Source organism: Thunnus albacares, chromosome 8, assembly GCF_914725855.1.
Source record: "Thunnus albacares chromosome 8, fThuAlb1.1, whole genome shotgun sequence".
Taxonomy (NCBI): Eukaryota; Metazoa; Chordata; class Actinopteri; order Scombriformes; family Scombridae; genus Thunnus; species Thunnus albacares.
Window position 1 is genome coordinate 31,137,816 of NC_058113.1, and position 23,836 is coordinate 31,161,651.

Below are 23,836 nucleotides of genomic sequence, written 5' to 3' on the forward strand. Positions count from 1 at the left end.
CCGCAGGGGTCAACACCGATCCTCTCTCAGACATAACAGGGAGGAGGATTGTTTGAAAAACCTTGTTATTTGATGTTTGAAAGATCACAGAGAAGTGGAGCACCCCAGATTTTCTTTTTCTGATGTTAGGGTCCTGACAGAAAAAGAAAAAAAAAAAAAAAAAAAGGCCTCTGAACTCCTGAACAATACTACCAGCAAACCCCACCACCATCACCGCCCCGCCCAGTCCCTGAACACACGTCCCGGACTCTCTAATCCAAACACGCCGCCATAATCCCCGGCTATCAGCCGACTCATCTACCAGCCGAGGAAGAGGTGGAAACTAAACAAACGACAAGACACAAAAGGGCCACTTTCACCTTGATCAGCCAGGCAGGCTGGCAGACTCCCCTGGGAGGGAGGAGAGCAGTGAAAAGCAGAGATTTAACGTCAAAGACATGAAAGACATCTACGGTAGACTGGGAAGATGTTGAAGACTACACCTGAGAGAGAGATAGAGGATCAAAGAGGGAAAAAAAAAAAGAGTCTTAGATCAGGAAAACTATAGAGACAGAAAGAAACAGGAAAAGAGGAAGAGACAGTAAGAGGATATCTTTGTCTCCACCTAACAGTCACGCAAATTTTAAGCAGGCCTTAAAATCTGGCAAAAGCTATCATCCAAATTAGATGGATTATAACAACTGGTTAAAGTGGATTAGTGTCAAAAAAAACGCCCTTGAGAAAGTGAAGAGAATATCTCAATGACATCGTAGGATTTGGCAGCTGCTATTGTTCAGTGATATCAGCTGATGGCTCTATTTCATGCTGCCTTAAGCCAAAAGCAAAGATGTACTTGGCAGGTTTCAAATCTACAAACTAAAGGCAGTGAAACCATGACAGAGACTTTTACAAGGGATGGATTGATGGGGAGTTCCTGGTGGAAGAAAGATGTTTTTACTGTCAGCCTTGCCTATAAAAAAAAAATGGCCACAACCACATTTATTCTACACACGTTTCTATTAATGCAAATTCTCAAACTACAAATAGAGTGATATTGAAGAGTAGAGCTTCTTCTATCTCACAAATGATCTTTGGCTGTGTAGTGAGTACACCAGCTTGCAGGCAGAACATTTACCAGAGAGGGTTTCATTTTGGCCTTTTGGCAAATAACTTCATTAACGTTATTTAATTACACCAGATAATATCTGCCAACAGACGATTTTAATTTGAAGCAGCAAAAGCAACAGTTAGTGCTTAAAACAATAGTCATGTGGCCAAATGAACACTGAAATAGGTTTTTCTTGCTGTAATCATTCCTCCTGTTAATGCACTTACCATTAAGGTTGGGAACCAAAAAACCAGTTCCAAATTAGAACCAAATTCAAAATGTCAAGAACTGGGTACACATTAAAAAATTCTGCATTTCAGATTATTGTAAACAAATGCTACATATGTGCAAGAACTTGTCCACATCATGCATCAACACAACAGATTGTTGATTTGTTTACATATGAACATGCATGGCTAACGTCACATCAGTAGTGAAAGATGGACCACGGTGAACGCTCAAAATTGTGGCTTTACTTTATTTAAGAAAACAAAAAGTGCAATACATGTGGGAGGCTCACTAGCTGGAAGCCACGTTGCACATTAAATTTGATCAAACATTTTAGGCTGCACAGTGTTGGTCTCCCGGATCGAGTGTGATGACACACTCGAGCCGGGAGACCAGGCACTTCCAGGAGAGCCAGGCATACCTAGCCACAGCATATACTGTATTCCTGTTATCATTAAGCCGTCGCTTTTCTTTTTCAACTTGTTGTTCAGCAACATACAGGAACTCCTCAGCTGCATTCAGACTGAAAGCAGCACTGTTTACAGCAATACAAGGGGCTGCGTTGGCGTTTCATTTTAAGTGCCTATGAGGCAATGAAATGCAATCCAGCAAGTCTGTTTGGAGTAAAACAGTATTGTTTTTAGAGGTTCATCAGAAAAACATTGCATGACAGTTTGTAATATTCACAGACTGGAAAGTTATCACGCTGAAATCATGTTCACTAGTGAGCACATGTGGAACGGGTCTGAGCCCACAGACTTCCAAAGAAAGTATGAATGGAACTGTATGTGTGTCCGTGGTGTGTCATATGGAACTGGGACAAAACTGATGCATACTGGGTTATCCTGATCTAACAGCATTTAAGAGATTTGTAATGTTACATAAGACTTTAAATTCAGTTAAGAACTTTTCAGATTTTTCTAAAGGACCTCTGGATTATATGAAAGTGAATGTGAGATATAAATGTCAGGAGGGCGACGGAGACAGAATGAAAGTGAATGTGAGACAGAAAGGTACGCAGACAGACGGGGGTGGGTGGGTGGGTGGGTGGGAGGGAGGGGGGTGTTAATGGCTGTGTCTCCTCGGTGCAGGTGAGTCTCCTGCGGGTCCTCTGTCCCAACACACTATTGTTGTCTCCTTATCTACTTCCTCTCTCCTCCTCTGCAGACACTGCCTGTTTAGACTGCCATTCGCCCCCTTCTGTCTTTCCTCTCATCTCTTCTTTCATTATCACCACACCTCCGCCACAGCTGCAACTCAACTGTATGCCACAACAGCACACAAGGCTTATATGTCAAATCTGCTGTCCATGTGTTTACATATTAAAAAGTTTGGCCTACTCTTTATATGTATGCTGACATGGATAATATATAGTATACATAGAGTATATTAGCAAATATTCTACAGTTTGCTGATATTGACAGTGTTACCTTGTGTTGCGTGTTGTTTTGTGCTTTTGATAGGGGATATTTTGCACCAAGTCCCCTTCTGTATTTTGTGATATTTGTTAAGTTCCAGGTATTAATACATAGCAATACATATACACGCATGCTTATGATGTTTTGGTACTGTTTACATTGTATCCAGTTGGTCACATAACTGCCTGTTTGTGCATGTTATCATGTATTGGGAGGAAGTGGGAGTTTTTATTGTGAAGATTGTGATTTATTGTGCATGAAGTGATGTGCAAACACGGCCGTCGCCAGTGAAGTAGTTAAAGTAACCGTAAAAGGTCGTCTTCTTGTTGAGTAACAATTTTGATGTCTTATATGGACTTTGATGTCTGCCCTAAAAAAATATAGTCTCAGTTTTGTGTATTTTTCCACAACACCACAGTCTATTTAAATACACCTGTGTATGGAAAAAAAATGTTTGCTTTGCATTACTTATTTAGAAGTTGAAGGATATTTTAAATATGGTCTTTGTCATCTGATTGGTGCTGCATTGTTCTGTTCATTCTCTTATTGTTGTTTATTTTGTTGCATTTATGAATGAAATTTTTTCATTTCTTTATTCTCTGGGTTTGTTCTTTTGCGGTTTTATGCTGTTTGTATAAACTGCATTTATATAGCGCTTCTCTAGTCGATCGACCACTCAAAGCGCTTTACGCTACATGTCAACATTCAGCCATTCACACACACACTCACACACCAATGGCCATCAGGAGCAATACAATAAAGAATTTGAAACAGGAAATAGGAACCCTGATTAGGTTTAGGGTTAGGGGTTGGGGTTAGGGTTAGGTTTAGGTTTATGGTTAGGGGTTAGGGGTTGAGGTTAGTGGTTAGGGTTAGGGGTTGGGGTTGGGGTAAGGATTAGGGGTTGGGGTTGGGGTAAGGATTAGGGGTTAGGTTCAGGGTTGGGGTTAGGGGTTAGGGATTAGGGTTAGGTTCAGGGTTAGGATTAGGGGTTAGGTTTAGGTTTATGGTTAGGGGTTAGGGGTTGAGGTTGGGGTAAGGATTGGGGTTAGGTTCAGGGTTGGGGTTAGGGGTTAGGGATTAGGGTTAGGTTCAGGGTTAGGATTAGGGGTTAGAGTTAGGGGTTAGGTTTAGGGTTGGGGTTAGGGATTAGGGGTTAGGGATTAGGGTTAGGTTCAGGGTTAGGATTAGGGGTTAGGTTTAGGTTTATGGTTAGGGGTTAGGGGTTGAGGTTGGGGTAAGGATTGGGGTTAGGTTCAGGGTTGGGGTTAGGGGTTAGGGATTAGGGTTAGGTTCAGGGTTAGGGTTAGGGGTTGGGGTTGGGGTAAGGATTAGGGGTTAGGGTTAGGGGTTAGGTTCAGGGTTGGGGTTAGGGGTTAGGGGTTAGGGGTTAGGTTTAGGGTTAGGGTACATTGTGTTGTACTTGGATACCGGCAGACGTGTCAGAGACAGATCTAAGAGCAGGTACACATTCTCCATCTACCTGTTTAGACTGCAGCTCTCTTCACGTCTTCCTGTTGAAGCCTACTGTGACTGTACATCCCATCCCAAATTGCACTCATTCTCTTTTCTTTTTCATCCCTCTTCACTCTCTATCTGTCGATCATCTCCCTCTCCTCCCACCCCACCCTACCCCCCCCCCCCCCCCCCCCACCCCCCCAGATCTTTGTTCACTTGTTCTGGCGACTGCCACTATTTTCCCTCTTCGTGCTCCCTCATCGGTCGCATTATCTGAGAGAGTGGATCTCTGACATGCCTCGTGTGGCTGTGTAAATAAAATAAACCAGCGAGGAGAGATGCTTGTTTTTTCTTCTCTCACTTCTGGAAGACAGTAGGGTCCATGTTTGATAAGGGAACCAAAAACAAAACATGGTTGCTACTGTACTCCTTACTGTTAGCTGCTGGTTATGTTTGGCAAGACTGAGAGTGTTGTGTGAGTGATGTTTTACTAGTGTTATTCTAGATGACATCATTATTATTGGCTGTGATCACTGAAGGAGATTAACACATGTTATTGAAGATTATGTTGTTCACTACCGTGTGTGTGTGTGTTAGGACCTACCGTCATTTGGTATAGCAGCTGGGTACATCTCTTTCAGCAGGTCGCCAAGCGTGTGTACGTTGCCGTCAGGTGAAACGGGACGAAACAGTTTCTGGATGAACGGCCTGTCGCTCATCGTCTGTAATGAATTAGAGCACAACTAATGAACTGTGCAGAAACACAAATATAGAAAACACACTGCACTCTGTATGTAGCTAAGCAGCTTTCAGGACGAGTGTATAACATTAAACACATGACAGATTATACAGTAAAAGAAACATTACAATATGAGTACTTTAAGTACTTGAAACATGTTTCAAATGTTCACAAAACTAAACTAAAAAGAACTGCTGTAAGTTGCTTTAAGCATCTCTGCACGAATGGTAAGATAATGTCAGTTATAACTACACACAGTAGCTCATGTTTGCAGCCGGCCAATCTGCAACGCTTTATGATGAAGTAAACAAAAGAGATGAGCAGGAAACTGGTTGTTTATCATTCCCTACCTAAATCAATTCCAAGTACGAGCATCTTTTGACATGGTGCGCCTAACTTTATTTGACATTATGTGTCAGTGTCTTCAAAAACACATATGACTGTTATGACTTAAAAAAAAAAACATTAGGTATTTTTTGATCTGCCACATCTACGGATACTGAAAGGATTAGTAAAGAGTAACACCAGGCTGAAAACCAACCAGCCTTTCACTGCCCTCTCTGGTAGAAAGTTTCATACATCACTGCCTTGTTGCACCTGTAACCTCATCCAGCAGTGTCATGAGCGTCACTGCAACAAGTTGAGAAGTTAAACCACTGGAAGTCAGTAAAAACAAGATTTTGATGGGGTGTTAAGTTGCTTCTTAGTAATCAGGAAGCTGTAAACATAAGTGTTTGAACAAACAACCAATGTTGTTTTTCTAGTGAGAACAATAGTAGCAGTTCCATCCTTACAAACATATTTAATCGAGCCAATCACACCCCAAACCAGAGTTTCCATTAATATGGGCATGAAAAGATGACGCCCTGAAATTTCCAGCCGATTAAAACATGAAGCCAAAAATAGCATCACCTTGGATTTTAATTTTTTTACTCATCAGACATGTGACGTCAATTAACGGAATTGAGGGAAAAAGCAGACATGAGATCCTGTAAATGAACCAGTTCCATGTGAAGTAACATAAAGGGAAATTTTAAAGTGACGAACAGAGTCACAGGGTTAGGATATCAGGAACAATCCACACCACTCTGCACGGAAATACATGCAACGTGAATGAACAGCTTGCTTGAGCTGAGAGCCGGGAACATGATCCTTTGATGAGCCCAACTGACCAGAATGTGATATTAAGCAATCTGCAACATTTCAACAGATGTTACAAGTGACGCTGACATGTTTTACTGATCAGTATGAGTCTGGAAGCCATTAACTGAGGCTTGAGTATGTGCTTGGCAAAAACGTCAGCTTCTACACAAACTAAAAACTCATCTGGCTCCCCCTGAGTTTCTCAAATGGAGAAAACAAGAGAATAATCATAATATTAAATGAAGCGTTCTCCATTGATGCCCTATAGTTCCGAGGTTGTGGTGCCGGTAATGTTCAAGCGTTTTGCTCAAAGACACTTCAGCAAAACGGTATGTTTTTTTTATGTGCAAGGTTTTCCAACTAAGTGCGCAATCCTGCATCTCCATCAAAGTGAAACTAACACTAAAAACTGGACAAGAGTTCAAAGATTGAAAGCATTCATTGAAAAAAAACACAACATGCTCTTTAGATTGCATGTTGGGGGGGGGAAGGTGTGCTGGATACAAATTAAACTACCCCTCCAGCCTCGTTTGGAAAATGCAGAGCAGAGATTAATCATATCCGTTTTGCAATATCATCTTTTTTAAATTAATTGCTTCTCATCATTCCTCTCATTTCTGTTTCTCCACTCTCTTCTCTACCAGATCCTTTTACAGTCAGAGGCATTTTGTCACAATGATGTGGCCCTGACCTTTGACCTCCTTACTATTAGTCGCTTAACATGATAATGATCAAGGACCTGAGGCTTATCCTACTGCTGACCACAATGTAAATCATTCTGAGTAAGAGCGACCGCAAAATACCTAAAATGTTCGCTATGTCATGATGGGACAGCTAAACAAGTGTGACGTTAGCAGCAAACATCCTCATGACTGTTCAGCTGTGATTTGCGGCTCTGCAGCCACAACATCCCATGAGTGAGAGATGCGGGAAGCACGGTGGGAAATTACCACCAGATAAAAAAAAAAAATCTAGTAAACCATGTCCAGAGCTGGCAGTGGATTCTGACTCAAGTTAGAGGGTGCTGTATGCAGATCGCCATCTGAGATAAATTTGTTATTTGAGATATTGGGCTAAATAAATAAAACTGACTTCACTTGATTTAAGATAATCAGTTGTTATTTTGAGTGTCTGTTTAAGTCTGAAAAACTGAGCCGAACCCTTTTCCTGTGGAAAATAAATAAGCAGTTTAAGACATTAGTGATGGTACTTGTTAAAGAATAGTTAATAACAAGAGTCACTGATTGAATGAAATGAAAGACACATTTAAAGACTGTATCCTATTATTTGACATATTTTGAATGCCATAATAAACTTCAGGTTGGCTGACCATTCAAAAATCAAGTTCAAGCTGTTAAAATTGCTTAAAATGTTGGAAGACTCCTGAGATTTTTTTTTGGTGCTCTGTAGGCACAGCTGACTAAAGTGACATTCATATCAAAGATCTAACATCTGCCTGCAAATCTTTTTTAAAATCATGCATCATTTGCGTAATCATCAGTTGATTGAGATGATTATTGGAAGATGTTTACCTGTGTCAAAAGTTCAAACTCAAGAGTTATGCACGGAGGGATGTTGATGGGTAACTGAAGGTCACACAGGATTGTGAAGAAGCCAAAATGCACACCTTCCAACTCACACTGTGCAGCTCTATATGTCAAAACTAATTGACTGTATGATCCAACTAACTGCTGGCAGGCAGGTTTGAAACAGAGCACTGGACCTGAACTGGAGACTTTTAACATTATACCTAAAATCCACATCTGCAAATGCACATGAAGGCATGTCCCACGGCCTTTAAAAAGGTCTACACACTCCTTATTTTTTTTAGGATATTGCTGTGTTTGCAGTGCTTTCTGCCAAGCAAATGGCTACACCTGCAGAATCTTCTTATGAATACACTGACTCCCATAATCCTTTGGTGCAAAGCATGCCTTCCAGCTTGTAATCCAAAGGCTGTGTATTAGGTATCATCACATTTTGCTGAGTGATTTCTGAGTCCCAATCAAAAATCTGAGTAAAACATTGCTCAGCAGATTATTTCCTGTCAATCCATATCATCCATTAACACACAGGTTTTTTAATGAAAGTCATATCGTGAACTTTTTTGACGCATCACCTTGTAAAAGTAAATACAATTAAGTCAAAGAATATTAGCGTTAGTAGAGCTTCTGTTCCTGCTGAGGTCTCACAATGTGCCCGACAAAAGTAAAATCTACCAAACTGTTAAACAAGCTTTTACCGAGTCCTGACCCTGGTCCTGGTTTGTCATGTAGGTCTGTTCTTTGTAAGAGTAAGAGTCTCGCTATCACCTCCAGAGTCGAGTTAAAAATTCAGTGGTTCTGGTTACCGGGTGACCCGTGTCATCGGGGTAGGAGAGAGGGCGCCGAGCGTTGGACGTCATCCAGTAGTCGCTGTCAGGAGGTGACTTATTATGCTATTTGGTTGATCATGTAGAGCTTAGCTACGTGCCAGAATGAATGCACGTTTTTTCAACTCTACACCAGCTAATTTCACTAATTAGCTTCTCTGACTAAAAACATGGATGATGGTCATTAGTGCTGGGCGATATGGTCGATATCAATGTCACAATATTAATGAGATTTGGTGCCAATGCAATTAATTTATTAGTCAAGCAAAAGAATAACAATAAAAACAAGTGTTGGCTGTTTCAACAGTTCAGACACATCAGGCATTCAAAAACTTGATCTTGGACTCTGAGAACTTTCATTATTATTATTTTATTACATTACTTAAACCTGCAGTGTGAAACTTTTACATTCAAGCCCTTGCCAAATGAGTTCACACAATGCTGATGAAGTCTATCACCACCAGATAAATCTCTCTGTGTTTCATGGTATACCGGAGCTTTTAATCTGGTGTCAGGATTGACATTCCCACACTAGCCTGATGGACGCATACTGCTCTGCCCATAGATCATGCGCAGTATGTATACTAGAGACTTCCGACGACCGAGCCTGCTAACTTCCAGTTAGCGCTCTGCTAACTTGAATGGGAATAAAAAGATTTAATGTTGCGGCTCTTCTAGACTTTCCAAATGTTATCAGACTGAATGGATCAAATTTTGATAGTGAAACGAGTCATTTCGCAGGAGTTGTGCAACGCTTAAAACAATTTATCCACAGTTTTACAGCCGCAACAGTAGCGACTAGCTAGGCTACAGTGGAGCCGATAACGTAAACATACGTCAACAGTGTTTTTGTAATTACTCTCACTGCCAGAAGAGGGAGACAAAAGTCTCACACTCCAGCTTTAATCATATTTTTAATAATGTTATTTCCTGACATTGTATAAGTTGAGCAATTAACCATCAAATTAATCAATAATTAAAATAATAATTTTCTTTTCTTTCATTTCTTTCAGCCCTAAAAAGATTATCTCTCCATTATCAGAAAATATCACAGCATGGAAAAAAAAATCACATACAATTATCAAATTGATGTTCAACGCAATAAACCCTGTTCTAATAATATACTGTAATGTGGAACATGTGGAAAACAAAACATAATAACTAATTTTCTTTGTGTTTTAGCTCGCATTTATTTAGAAATACTGACTGATCCCATTAAAAGTTTATTAATGATCCTATTTTATCCTATTTAGAACCACTGCTCTACCATTATTACAGATATTTACAGTACTGGGGGGGCTAAATGAGATTCAAACCCTCATCTGAACACATCGGAGGATGGGAGAAACCGTGGCGTCACAGAGAGGAACACGCTCCCTGCAGATACCCAACCTGAGGTGTCAAACAGAGACACACAATAGGACCTAATCATGAAGCTGTGAAAAGGAAACCAGCAAGAACAGGGATCGAGTAACAGAGCGGTAACTACACACCACAGAGCCAGGCGCGAACCAGCAAGAGGAAGGTGGCGGCGGAGGCGTGAAGCTGATCCTCAGGTTACACAGAAAGACTGAGTCACCGACAGGAAGCGTGGCGTTTCGTGCGGGATCATCGTCGGGAGCCAGAGCGGAGAGAGTGCGCTAAGTGACAGCTACTTCATTGCATTTTTAAATAGCCGGCCATGAATAATTGAGCCGGTCGCCATACAAAGAAGGAGCTATTGATGCCCCCCCTCCCCCGGGGAGAGAAGCGTGATACTGCTTGGATGAAGACACTTTCTTTTCAGCTGGCGTGACACCTTAGCTGGCACAGCGGCACATGGCGACACAAAGAGAGGGAGGAGGTGTCATTAGGATTCAGGTGAAAAAGGGGGATGGCTCGCTCTCGCCGAGTGAAAAGAGCAGCGGAACTCAAGACGTCGCCTAATTGATGGAAGGATTCAATCCGCCTAAGTGATGGTAAAACAATAGAGGAGGTGGTGAGGGAGGGGAGGAGGGGGGAGGTACGGCACCGTCAATCAATATAAGTTTCCACTGTAACGAGATGGGAGAGAGAGAAAGCATTTCCACTGAACTCTGAGACCTTCCATTCGTAAATTAAAATTCCAACCTCGTTTTTTTTTAGCGCTCTTCATTTTCGCCCAGGAGTTGAAATGAACACCTGTAGAGGAGAAACTCCATCAAGGGACACCGAATTGAACTCTAAATTATTTATTACTCAAGTGTTATGTACTAGATTGATCTGTTGGGCTTCCACCATTCAAACATCTCCATATTTCAGAGCTAAATACTCACCTGTTCGTCTAATCTTAATAGATGGAAGCACAACTAATCACTACGCTTGCTTCCATTCATGAGGATATTGTGAGTAAAGTATTGTAAAGTCTTTTTTGGTGAATAACAACAACATCAATATAATTTTTTTTTTTTCAGGACTGCAGTTCGACAGCCGGAGCGCAACAGCAGTTTGCTTTTAATGACCATTCCAGATATTTGATGGTTCGGTTCACACAAAATATTTAAAATAACATATTTTCTCACTTACGTGCCTATTATGGTAAATAGCCCATGCAGATAGTTTTGGGGTTTTATCTACACAGGTTTTTCAAGATATCATCTCTGACATTTCTGCCTCCAGCTCGACAACATTACTTTTCCTCTGCTGAGGAAAATATGTTGACAGAGCGTTCTGTGAATCATAAGATAAGATAGACTTTATTGTCTCGGTGGGAAATTTACCTTTGACATCAGTGTCTGTACTATAAAAAAAAAAATCACAGCAAAAACAACGACAAAAATAGAGTTATCAATCAATTATGTTATCAGAGTAATTGGGGACACGTTGCTGGATTTTTTTTGTGTGTTTTTTTACAGCTGTGAGCAGCACAAACAACACTTCATTCACCTTCTATAAGCATAAATCTCAGGCAAATACAACTAAAACCATCTGTATGACATAAGATAGAGAATGTTTTTGGGTTTAATAACTCTTTAATGCAACATCCAAGCAAAGACACAGAATTAATTATTAAATTAAACCTCAATCTGAGTCCACGTGAGGATGCAGATCATCTATGTTGAAACATGGAGCTCTTCTAGCTGCTTGTTAGTAGCAGACTGACTGTAAAACACTAAAGGTTTTCCACTGACAGTCATGCTTCTACTAGAAACCATTACTGTAAACGCCACGGCACATTCCTCTCTTGTACAACAAGCATATCACCTGTTGCCTTTGGCTTGATTACGCACAAAATGTTTCCAGCATTCCCGTGTTTTGTAATTGTCTATGCAGTCACCACCGCCTCCCCCTCGTCGTGGTCGGCTGTTATAAGAGATCTGGGGAGACAATAAAAAAACCTGCATTCTTTAAAGCAAGGCATCTTCCAACAGCACCACAACACAGAGGTGGACTGGACGCGGACTGCCTGCTTTTTTTTTTTTTTGTGAGTAAGCACTGAGTCACGGGATGGGAACAGAGAGGTTAACCTGTAGAGCAACAATGTAAGCAGTCTTTTAAAAAAAAAAAAAAAAAAGGAGGATAGTAATTTTCACTTTCCGCACAGCGAGAGACGGTCGCCCCCCACCCCTTCCTCCCCCTCCTCCCCCACCCTCCTCCCCCTTCCTCCTCCTCCTCCTCCTCCTTCTGGCTCTTTGAATCACAGAGTGGCGTCACTGCTGGAGCAGGAAGATGCACTGGCAGCCAAACAAGTCCCGCCGCCGGCCGGAGCCAAGGGCGCGACGGGCCGATACACACAAACACACAACAACAACAACAACAACAGCAGCACAAGCTGCAGGGCTCAGGTGGATGTTAAATGACAAAGACGGATGCATGAAAGAGAGAAGACGCTTGCACATATGCTCCTGTTTATTAAAAAGTCATTAATAGATACTACGAGTGAATCTCTAAGATTTATAACAGGCCGAGAAAGGTGGTTAAGTCAGTTTTAACCTTCAGGACATGAGGCAGACACACACACACACACACACACACACACACACACAGACACAAATGTTGTCCATGCCTATGAGGTGTCTTCATCTCCATGAGGAGCGCAGGCCAGACGGAAATGAGCCCTCTGTTATTTGGACTGAGTGTTGTCATTAATTCTGTCTGCATCAAACACAGCACATGTTATTTACACTAAATACCACAATCTGGCTTTGAAGGACTCCGGAGCATGTGTGTGTATGCGTGTGTGTGTGTGTGTGTGTGTGTGTGTGTTTGTGGGTTGTGGGGGATCTTTATCCTCTGTATGAGGCGCTCTCCTGTAAAATAGTCATCCAGGATGACTTCTGGGCGACAAACAGCTTCGTTCTCAGCGTTTCTCCCCCCCCCTCCATCTCTTCCGACATCTACTTTCTTTTACTTGAAGCTCTGAGTTTTTCTTTACGGGGTTTTTTTTTTGTCGAGTCATGTTTGGTCTTGTCAAAACAACTCAGCGTAACAAAACACTGGATTTTCCTCTTAGCAACAAGATAAACTGACGGGTTTCTACACATTTTCCCCATTTTGCACAAAATGTGAAGTTCCGTTTTTTTTTTTTTTTTTGGCGGTTTGTTTTCAAATGTGATCTTTGATTTAAAGGATCATTCTGCTTTATTATAACATGATTTGGCTTTCATTCCTACTAGTAATAATATAATACTCACCGAGGCACTTTTAGATGTTGGAAGTGGCAGCAAAAAAAAAAAAACTGCCATTACTTCTATTTTCGAGGACATAATGATCAGATTTAGTTTCCGTTTTTTTCTCCAGACTTTCCAGACCTTCTTTGGTTGTAAATATTTAGCAGCTTGTAAGATGAAAACCACACACACACACACACACACACACACACACACACACACATCTCCAAAACAATCCAGACTTTTCAGGAATGACACTTATTTTCTCTCTCTGCCACCAAATGTATTTGGAAATCACACAATGAGGTTTTTAACAGGCTTTGATGCACCAACAAACCGGTCATGAAACCGACTCAACTCATAAACGAGTGTGGAAACTTTCAAAATGCTGGAGCGGTCTGGGTTTCTTATACCCGCCAGCAGGTTTTTTTTTTTTTTTTTTTTTTTACGGCTGTGACAAGTGCATGTCTGAGTGGGCGTGTTGTGTTGGTAGGACTGCATGTTTCAGTCTGCCACTTTAAAGAGTCATATTTATCACCAGACGCGAAAAAAAAAAGTTTAAAATGGTTTATTTATTGACGTGATAAAGATGTAAAAGCAAAAACAAAAAGCATTCATGAGGTTTTTTTTTTTTTTTTTTTTGATTTTCATGCGAAAACATTTGATTGACAGCTGTTCCTCCGCCCTCGTTGTGTGGTGCAAAAAAAAAAAAAAAGTAAATGCAGCCATATGTGGAGCCCGGTAGGTCTGATTAAAAACTTAACAGGCTTTATAATAAATCATCACGGTGGGAAATTACCAGCAGTCACAGCAAATATGACGACGGAAAAAATGTGCTCGGTAAGAAAGTTCACTCTAGCAAAACTAAACCATTACACCAAAGTCCCGTTGTGTTTTTGAACATCTGCGAGTCTTTCTGTTTCATAAGAAGAAACAAACTATGTCAGAATTATTTGCTCATCCGTTTCGCTGCTCCGTTTTGTTATTATTTTTTTTTCTTAACTCGTCTTGACAGGCCCTAAAAAGTTTTAATTCCCTTTCACAGGACTCAATAACAGTGAGGGGGCCTTTCTGTTTGCTGTGACTTGAGATCAAGGCGAAACGCATGTTCAGCCACTAGACTCAAAGCAGACTGTCAACATGTTTTTGTAGCAAAAAAAAAAAAAACCCCAGATGTTTTCTGAATCTTTAATTTCATTGGCTGGATTGGACGTGACTCCTCAGGACTTATAAATGACATTTAATTTTATTAGTTTTTAACAAGTTGCTTAAAGATATTTCCTTCGCGGTGCCAGGTTTTCATGAAAAAACAAGAATCATCCTGTCCGATTCCTGACCCTCTACACTTTTTTCCAGCTCTGATCTGTAAAAGAAAAGGCCCCCGACACTTGACTCAAAGCATGGCACTTTTCCTCCCCACTGTCTGGTTTGTGGCCTGCTAATGTTTTCCAGGCGAGGATCGACCGCTTATTCATCCCTTCTTCTTCTTCTTCTTCTTCTTTTTTCTTGTCTTCCGATGGAAATTTTCACCTGAGTCAGGATATAGCTGCTGCGGAAAGGCTTGATGGAAAGATCCAACCTAAAGAGGGAGGGGGGGGGGGACCACTTGTCTGCCTACGCCTCCTGATCCCAGACCTGAGTTGCGTTCGACCAGCTCATCTCAGTTCGCCAGAATTTCACACAAACTTTGGGGAAATGTCACGGATCCAAACAAAAACAAATGCATCTCAGATGGTATTTGGTTGTTTTTTTTTTTTTTTGGGCCTTTATGAGTTAAGAGGCTGAGTGTGTATTTTATCAGAGATCACGATGACAAGAAAGCAGCGGTAAAACAGAGAAATTACAAGCAGCGCTGATAAGCAAATAAACGATATTAATCTTTCTTTCTCTAAAGATTTCAGTGGAAATTAGAGAAATGACACATGAGCAGGTTTGATCAGGCTGTCAAAGAGACACGTATGGCTTTTATCATATGTAAGGAACTATGACTTTCTCTACAATTAGGTTTAATTATAACCTCAGATACTAAGAGACACTATAATTGCCGGTGACACACAGTGATGAATATGTCAGGAAAAAGGTCACAGACTCTTCAGTTACGCAGTATGAAAGGCTGACGTGAAAGTGAAGAAACAGGTTTTTGTTTGGTTTTTTTAATATCTAGACTGTCGTACGTGGGTGCCAACTCAATTTGGATTTTTATACATTAAAAGAAGGAAAAAACCCCAAATCTAACAATCAATTTAATCACCTGCCGACCGCACCTTTTAAACAGAACGTGACTCTGATGGTCGGTGACTTAAAAGTGCAGCGTGAACCAGCTTGTGAGACACCAGTGTTTGTTTGTGGAGGTGATTTCCACGCTGAAGCAACATCAGACCGACACGGAGGGATTTTTAACGCAGCTCTCTGGCTCCATCTACTGGGCTGTCTGGAGAGACTTTCCTTTCAACAGTTCAAAGACTCAAGAAATATGTTTGTTGTTTTTATTTGTGCGTGTGTGTGTGTGTGTGTGTGTGTGTGTGTGTGTGTGTGTGAGAGAGAGAGACCTGGTATATCCTGAAGGGGATGTATCTGAAGCCTCCTTCCTCAGTGGGATATTCCATCAGTTTCCTGTTCATGGCCCAGAACTGGTCGAATTTATCTGCAGCAAACACACAAACACACATAGAGACTCGTAAAGACACTGCAAAATATATCCCAAGCAATGATGAAACCAGACATGTTTCTTTAATAAAATGTTCATCATCCTTCTTCTAGATGCATCAACAACAACAACATTGTTTTTTACATCCTTGTAGCTAACTTTAAGTCACTTAAAAGTTTGTAATGCAGTGAAAAATCTGTGTGTGTTGTGGAAAACAGCAGCAGATAAAAGTATGTGTGCATGTGCTAAAATATGAATAAAGAGTTGTACTACACTCCTGCCCCTCTACACGGAGGTCAAAGGTCAGTGATGGAGGAGCATCAATGTCCTTGCTAACACAAGAGCTCGAGCTTTTTTTTTTTTTTGGTTGAAAGATTTCATCATCCAAAAACAATCCCACCCCAGCATGTGCTGGTTTCAAACCGTCCCATCCTCCTCTTTGCCTCTCGCTTTCATACAAAACCTTCTGTTTTTCTCTCTCTCCTGGATGAAAGTTTGAGCCATCTCTGTTTTCTCGCTCTCTGTTTCTGATCTCTCTTTTGGATGTGAAAGTTTTGGTTTAGATAAGGTTTCGTCTCTCACTTTCATATGTAACAGGTAGGGGGGACCGACTCCTTCTGTTGGATTAGCTTAGCATCATTTAAGTCATGTCCGCTTCTCTGTTTGCTGTAGTTAGAAATACGGTGGTTAAAAATAGAAACAAATGAACACCTGACACATTTTAAAGCAGTTCACACAGTCTTCTATTCGTCTCTGCGTCCTAAATTCAAGTTTTTGTCTTTTTTAATGGATTAAGATGTGAAATTTCTCTCTCTGTTTCTGCTCTCTTTACGTGAGGACTCTGTTTCAGGGGAAAGTGGAAGCGAGATAAGCAGCTGATGTTTATGAGCGTGAAGCCTTTTGGGTGCTGCGAACCCGCTCAAAACGTTCTCAGCGTCACATGCACGCCCATAAAGAAAATAAGGGATCACGTCTGGATTTTTCTGCCCATTATTAATTACCGTATTTCATGATTTGTCCAATAAAACGTACGTGAATTTGTATATGCCGCTGCTGTTTGCTGTTAATGCAACATTTCCTCCACCTGGTTCGCATTAAAAGCCTTAAAGTCAGTTCAAAGGAGTTTAAAACATTCACTTCCCTGGAAGGCTTTTTGTTAGGAAACATCTTCAGGAAGTGTCTAGTTTCACAAACATCAGCTTTTTATTTCTTTTATAGAATGAAAATAGCAAAATATGTGTTACATGTGTTACCAAACATTTTTCTTTGTCTTTATCCTAAAAAAAAAAAAACCCCAGTAGTGCACGTTATTATTTGAGGATTTGCAAGTTTATGAAGTAGTGAAATTAGAGACGCTAGTGACATCATCGAGTTGGAAGCCTGGACCGCTGACGTTACACAACAGGAGAGCAGTGAACGCACCGTTTTCACTGTTTTCACCAAAACTTCACCAAACAGTATAATGTCAGTTTATTTAAATAATAAGCCAAAAACAACTTCAGGCACTCATGCATGTAGGAAACTGTTGATATTATTCATTTTATAAACTAAACAATTGATGGATTTATTGATTATATAAACAGCAGATTAACCAGTAATGAAAATAATCCTCAGTTGCAGCCTCATGCACATTTCAGCTTCAGGAAAGTAAATGATTGGTGCAGAAAATAAAGAGTTATCATGTGCTGATAATTATTAATTCATAAGGAGGAGGGGCACTATAATTATAGATTAACAACAAGGTGACTTATCTGTTTCTGATTGGCTCAGAGAGCAGCTACATCACCATTATTTGATCAACTTGACCTTCAGTGATTCCAGGAATCTCTCACCAAATGTCAGGTTTTACTTTTCAAAGACCTTCAAACCTCAACCTCAGGAATCCATCTCATCACCCCCCTCCCTCCTCCTCCCTCCCCTCATCAAACCCCCTGCTCCCACATCACAAGCTTCCCACAGTGACCCCTCCCCTTTGTGACCCCTCTTCTTCTTCTTCTTCTACCAGTAGGAAGTAAACCTGGGTAGATGTGTCGTGGGTGTTTTGGGTGGGAGACGTTATGGAGGCTTCAAAGATCGCTATCAGATTTAAAAAAAAAAAAAAAAAAAAAAGAGCTTTGTAAGCGTGTGTGCAAGTAAGTGTAGGTGTATGAGCTGCAGAGACAACATGTGTGCATCAGAGTGTTAATGAGTGAATGTGTGACTGTATGATTGTGTGTCACTTCCCTTAGCAGCAGCTGCTTGTGGTCTTTCTTCTTTGAAATGTGAGTGTGTGTGAGAGTCTGTGAGAGTCTGTGTGTGCATGTCTTACCGTTCTGCAGGCCCATCCACAGCTGCTTGTGGTCTTTTTTTCTTTGAAATGTGTCGACGTGTGTGTGTGTGTGTGTGTGTGTGTGTGTGTGTGTGTGTGTGTGTATGTGTGTCTTACCGTTCTGCAGGCCCATCCACAGCTGTTTGTGGTCTTTCTTCTGCATGTCGTTGACGACTTGGCTCTTGTGTTTGAGCGCGTCGGCCTCCTTGATGCTGGACATGAAGTGAGCCTCGATCACGGAGTTGGACGAGCAGTGCAGCAGGTCGCTCTCTGGAAAATTCTGACGCACGTTCACAAGAGGAGAAAAAAAAAAAGTATCTTATTAGAAGCTGCTGGGTTTGTCCAATTTCACTGAACACTGAAGTGTTGTGGATCCTGTGCATGCAATTGTCTCCTACCTTAAAGTGCACAGTGATGCTCCAGGGTAAGACAGTGTTGGAGGCATGGAAGTCAAACAGAACTCCTATTGGATAGTGCCTGAACCAGGAAATGCACATAGGAAATAATGTTATTGGTGAAAACCCTGACAGACTGCTATCAACTCAACATCACAGTCAAGACTTCAGTTCTTGTAGGTCTTAAGGAAAGACAGGAAACTGGTGTTATACTCCTATTAATGGCTGGATAATCTTTACACATGTTTTATCAGCCAACTAGAGCCTGATAACCACATACGACCTCCAAATCAAAAGTTTCTAAAACTAACAAACCTTTTGCAGCAAAGGTCTTAATACAATTATTTGTCATCTTTTTCAAAAAAACCATCAAACTGCATTGGTCCATGTAATCATTCCTCCTGTTCATACTGGATATTAAAAGATCCTTCATATGTGTTTTTCAATGTAAATGATGGAGGAAAAAAACCCACAGTGTGTCCACATGTGTCATTTAAAAGTCTGTGTGAAGTTTATATGAGGATTCAGCAGTCTGAGTTAGTCATATCAAGTGGATATCTGACACATTTACAGTCTTTTTAGCATCAAATTCCCTCTTTGTGTTTCCCTGTTGAGCTGCAGGTGGAAGTATAGTAACAAAAAGAGGGACTCTGACACTAAAAAGACTGTAACGTTGAAAGATATCTACTTGATTTGACTCATTTGGACGCTGAAGCTTCATATTAACTTCAGATAAACTTTTAAATACATTTTTTGCACAGAAGGAGGACTGTGGATTTTGTCCTCCATCACTTCCATTGTAAGGTCATTATGAAGGGATCTTCTAATGGTCAGTATGAACAGGAGGAATGATTACAGCAAGAAAAACAGGTTTCAATGTTTATTTGGGCTCCTGACCGTTAAGACAGACTTGAAAAATTGTGAACATGTCCTTTAAAATGGACTGTTTGTCAAAAAATTAAAAAGGTCAAACATTTACAATGATTTGAAATTTGAAAGGCTTCAGTCAACATTTTCATATTTTTCCCATGATAACAAATTATTGAATGACTATCAACACTGACATCTGTTCATTTCCTCTAATGTGGTTTTACTGGTATAACTACGACTCCGGCCAAACAGCTTCTTTATCTCTAGTTTTGCGAATAGTGACGCCTTGTGGCAGAACTTTGCTACTGCGACTGAGGTCAGACAGGAAACCGGTGGTTAACACCAGCTGAGGCTTCTCTGCTGGCTGTGAATGAATGGACTCACCAGTGACTCAAGTTGCAGGTGGTTTGAATAGACGGTTATGATACTGACTGTGGATGCTATTTGTTCAAGAATGTGAATGTTTGTATTTAAACAGAACAAAAAACAGATTTTAATAGTTTGAGAAAAGCTTTCTGAGGGGAATTTCTACAACAGTAAACTACTAAACTAGATAATGTTTATATCTTACATGATAAGAAGAGATCGTGATAAGATCCTGATGTAAAAGTTGCTCTACTGAGATGTTTTTGGCGATCAGTTCGTCTACTGATCAGTCTCTCACCATTTGAGCGGCGTCCCTTCGTACTCGAACCACATCTCCTCCACGTCCTCGGCCCTCATCACCTTGAGGAAATGTTTCTTCACCTTGTCGGTGACCAGAGTCAGGTAGCTCACCCTGGGTAACAGCAGCTGGGAGAGAGAGGAGAGAGAGAGAGAGAGAGAGAGAGAGAGAGGAAGAGAGACATTATTAAAACAGTACAGTCTGTTTTTTGTATGCTGCACTGGCACTGTGGGCTAAAAATTTAGTGTCGCTATGCAGCTTTTGTGACATTAACAAATAAGCAGAATGTGTTTTTAGTCTGTGTCTGCGTGCTTTTATGTGCATTCGGATTTAAATCCAAAGCTCTGGGTTATATGAAGGAACAAGGAAAGCATAAAAGTTTAATTGTTCATAAAAACATTGGCATAAATGTCACCTGATCAAAATGAGCAACAGGCACTGGAGCAGGCAGATTGGCTGCTTCTCTTTAGATACTTAATCTGAATTAAACCATGACTTCTCATCAATAAATGTGGAATTATCCTTTACAGTCACATATTAAACCAACAGCAAAAAATACAGTCATACATAGAACTAGAAGAGTTCACTAAATAGAGTGCAGACCTCCACCAGGTGTGTCTGGTCTCAAGTTGTGTTTAAGATGCATAATGTAATTGTATTATAAGTGGGTTCACCTCACTGTATAAACTTAATAAGGTAACAATAAACGGGATAATAAGTCCAAACGTCTCAATTTAAATATTTTGTTATTTATTTAGAGCATTTTGTTGTGACACACCACACAAAATAAAACCTGTCCCTTCCTTCCTCTCCCCTCCCAGACAAAGAAGAGCTCAATCTCACTCAGTTGTCCCTGTCGGCTCCCTTACAGTCAATATGGAGGCGAAGCTAACAAAAACACAGATTGATTCATCTCGTATCGTTCCAAACTTTAGTGGATCATAACATATCGGGTGTGGAGTTGATCTGCGGATGTTCAAAATGAGACCAAACTTTTCTATAGACGTCTGTTTTTGAACCACGACAAAGACCAAAACCTGGTCTGTAACAAACTTGTTTTTAGCCTCGTTGATCGCCGGAGATGCCTTTTACTGCAGTTCTCTACCGGCTGGTTAAGAGGGATGAGGAGTCAGCAGTCAATGGCAGTTATAAAACCTGTTATAAAGTAGGTTTTTCAACATAAGTGTCATAAATGTGCATAAAAACTATTAGGCTGATGGGTCCAGTAGTATGCCAGATTAGCTGCAGACACACACACACATACACACACACACACACACACACACACACACACGACCAAACACATAAGCTTACATCTGGCGGAGATTAAAAAACAACCACATAAAAGACAGCTATGTATAAAATCATCTATGAGATGAAAAGACTCGTATTTTACCCGCTGATAGCACCAGCACAGTACTATACAGATGTACTGCAATATTCTTACATACCTCAAAGTATTTGTGTTTACATGATTTCATTCATTTTGTTGTGTGGAGCGCTGATGGGGAGGTTTGCTTTGTCTCGCTACATAAAAAGAGACTACTGCTGCAAAATCATTAATATGTGAATTGTGTTCTTTCATTAATAGTGGCGGAAGGCTGCAAGCAGATATGTTTATTGAAAGTGAACAGATTACTGAGCCATTCTTCAACTTGCTTTATCTATCAACAACCTCCACTAGCGTCAGAAACTCGTAGGAGGAAATACAGTTCTTGCGGTGTCCATGTGGTACCTGCATAGCCTCCGTAGCTCTGACGGGTAGTTACATTTTTGAGGTTAACCTCAGCAATGGCGTAGCTACCGCATCTATGTAATTTCACTTCTTTAAATCAAGCAACGCTAAACTCCTGTTCATACTGGATATTAAAAGATCTCCTTCAAATGTGCTTTCAATGTAAGTGACGGACGCCAAAACCCACAGTGTGTCCACACAGTCATTTAAAAGTTGATGTGAAGTTTATATGAGTCTTCAGCAGTCTGAGTTAGTCATATCAGGTGGATATCTGCCACATTTACAGTCTTTACAGCATCGAATTCCCTCCTTATGTTTCCCTGTTGAGCTGTGGTGGAAGTATAGTAACAAAAAGAGGGTCTATGGCACTAAAAAGACTGTAACGTTGAAAGATATCTACTTGATTTGACTCATTTGGACGCTGAAGCTTCATATTAGCTTCAGAAAAACTTTTAAATATGATTACATTGTAAGTGCATTATAAAGGGATCTTCTAATGGTCAGTATGAACAGGAGGAATGCAAATGCAACAGCAAGAAAAACCTGTTTCAGTGTTCACTTGGGCTCCTGACTGTTGTTTTAAGACAGACTTGAAAAACTGCGAACCCGTCCTTTAACTTAGATCTCAAAGTTTGTGGCCATGTTAAGTCAGAGAGTGACAGCACTTACATAGTAGGGCTCGGCCTCTCTCTCAGTAACCTCATCCGGGTTCAGGGTGAAGCAGGTGGGGATCCGGCCGAACCAAACGTCTCTCAACACGTCCTTGTCATCTGCCATACTGCTGCAGCTCCCAGCGGCACATAAAGAACGGCAGCTACAAACACAGATCCTTAAGTCCACAAGCAGAGAGCTTCCTGTTGTCAACAGCACAGCAGAGCAGAGCAGACTGGTTAGCATTAAGGAGAAACTTTCATCAAATCAAGCAGGCGATGCAGCATAAGCCACCACTTTGACACAAGTAATCCAGCTAACGATAAGCCACATGTGTCTTTATTCATTTTCAGGGGAGTTATTATTTAGTTATAATCCTGCTAGACTTCCAAACTGTCAAACTACGCAGCTTTAATCCAAAACTGACGTTAGCCTGACGGCTAGGTGAGCTAACTTAGCTAGTGGAAACAAACCTTGGAATAAACAAACGTGCTAGCCTCCTGCGTAAAGTTGTTACTGCCCCGCCAACTGAAATGTCGTGTGTATGAGAGAGACTAAGAGGTGGTGATATAAGAGAAAACCTTACTTTTTGTTGATGTTTAGCAGTCAGCTTGAATGGAAGAAGGGCCGTGTCGGTCGGTGTTGTCATGCCCCTGCTGTCACCGTGAAAACAGCTGAAAAAAAAACCCATTCACCGCAGAATAGCAACCCCTAGCGACTGCTCTCTTTACTGCAATAACGGCAAAAACACGTTTTACTTCGCTATGTTTTTAGCATTATTGGTACGTATGAAGTAAAGACAATGTTATATTTAAATACCACATGTCTTACATGTTTTAAAGAGCATGCAGGTCGTATATTTTCATTGAAAAACCGAGACGTATTTGTAAACCGACTGCGGACGCGTCACCGGCATGCGACGTTGCACGTGTTTCGCTGTAACGAGTGACCGCGTTAACTGGTGACTTCCGGCCCAATGCTTCCTGTGGTTACTCGTAGTTTTGTTTTGTTTTTTAAGATCTTCTTTAATTTAATAACGCAATAATAATAATAATAACAATAACAACAACAAAAGCAACAACAATAATAATGATAATAATAATAATACATTTAATTTTATCGCACTTTTCATTCATAGTGAAACTCAAAGTGCTACAGTGTAATAACAGAACACAATATATAACATAACAACATTTTAACAAAAGTACACGTACAGTTCCAGTCAGAGAATACACAATAAGTGATAATAAGTATTATCAGCTTGATGTAGTTAAAGTATTGCAATAAAAGTAGTGGTTTGGTCCCTCTGACTGATATATTATTATATGTGACATCATTAGATTATTAATACTGAAGCATCAGTGTGTAAGCAGCATGTTACTGTTGTAGCTGCTGTTAATTTGAACCACTTTATATACAGTTAGCTAGTTTTGTCCAGTGGTTCCCAACCTAGGGGTCGGGCCCCTCCAAAGGGTCAGCAGATAAATCTGAGGG

The 23,836-nt window shown here is 40.7% G+C and overlaps 1 protein-coding gene across 4 annotated transcripts in view; it reads right to left on the reverse strand.

The window, feature by feature from the left end:
• The window catches only part of atg5 (ATG5 autophagy related 5 homolog (S. cerevisiae)), a 43,517-nt gene extending 20,245 nt beyond the window's left edge, over positions 1-23,272 (reverse strand). For 2 of the 4 annotated variants that reach the window (XM_044358403.1, XM_044358405.1), the window contains exons 1-7: positions 22,929-23,270; positions 22,361-22,545; positions 19,957-20,084; positions 18,426-18,504; positions 18,145-18,307; positions 15,622-15,716; positions 4,796-4,913 (exon numbers count right to left, since the gene is read on the reverse strand). In XM_044358403.1, the coding sequence (XP_044214338.1) occupies positions 4,796-4,913; positions 15,622-15,716; positions 18,145-18,307; positions 18,426-18,504; positions 19,957-20,084; positions 22,361-22,468 (691 nt within the window). In that variant the 5' untranslated portion in view covers positions 22,469-22,545; positions 22,929-23,270. Of the gene's footprint in view, positions 1-1,540; positions 1,930-4,795; positions 4,914-11,563; positions 11,780-15,621; positions 15,717-18,144; positions 18,308-18,425; positions 18,505-19,956; positions 20,085-22,360; positions 22,546-22,928 lie in introns of those variants that run through there. The other 2 variants (XM_044358404.1, XM_044358406.1) reach the window with 2 other exon arrangements.
• Between the last annotated feature and the right edge of the window lie 564 nt (positions 23,273-23,836).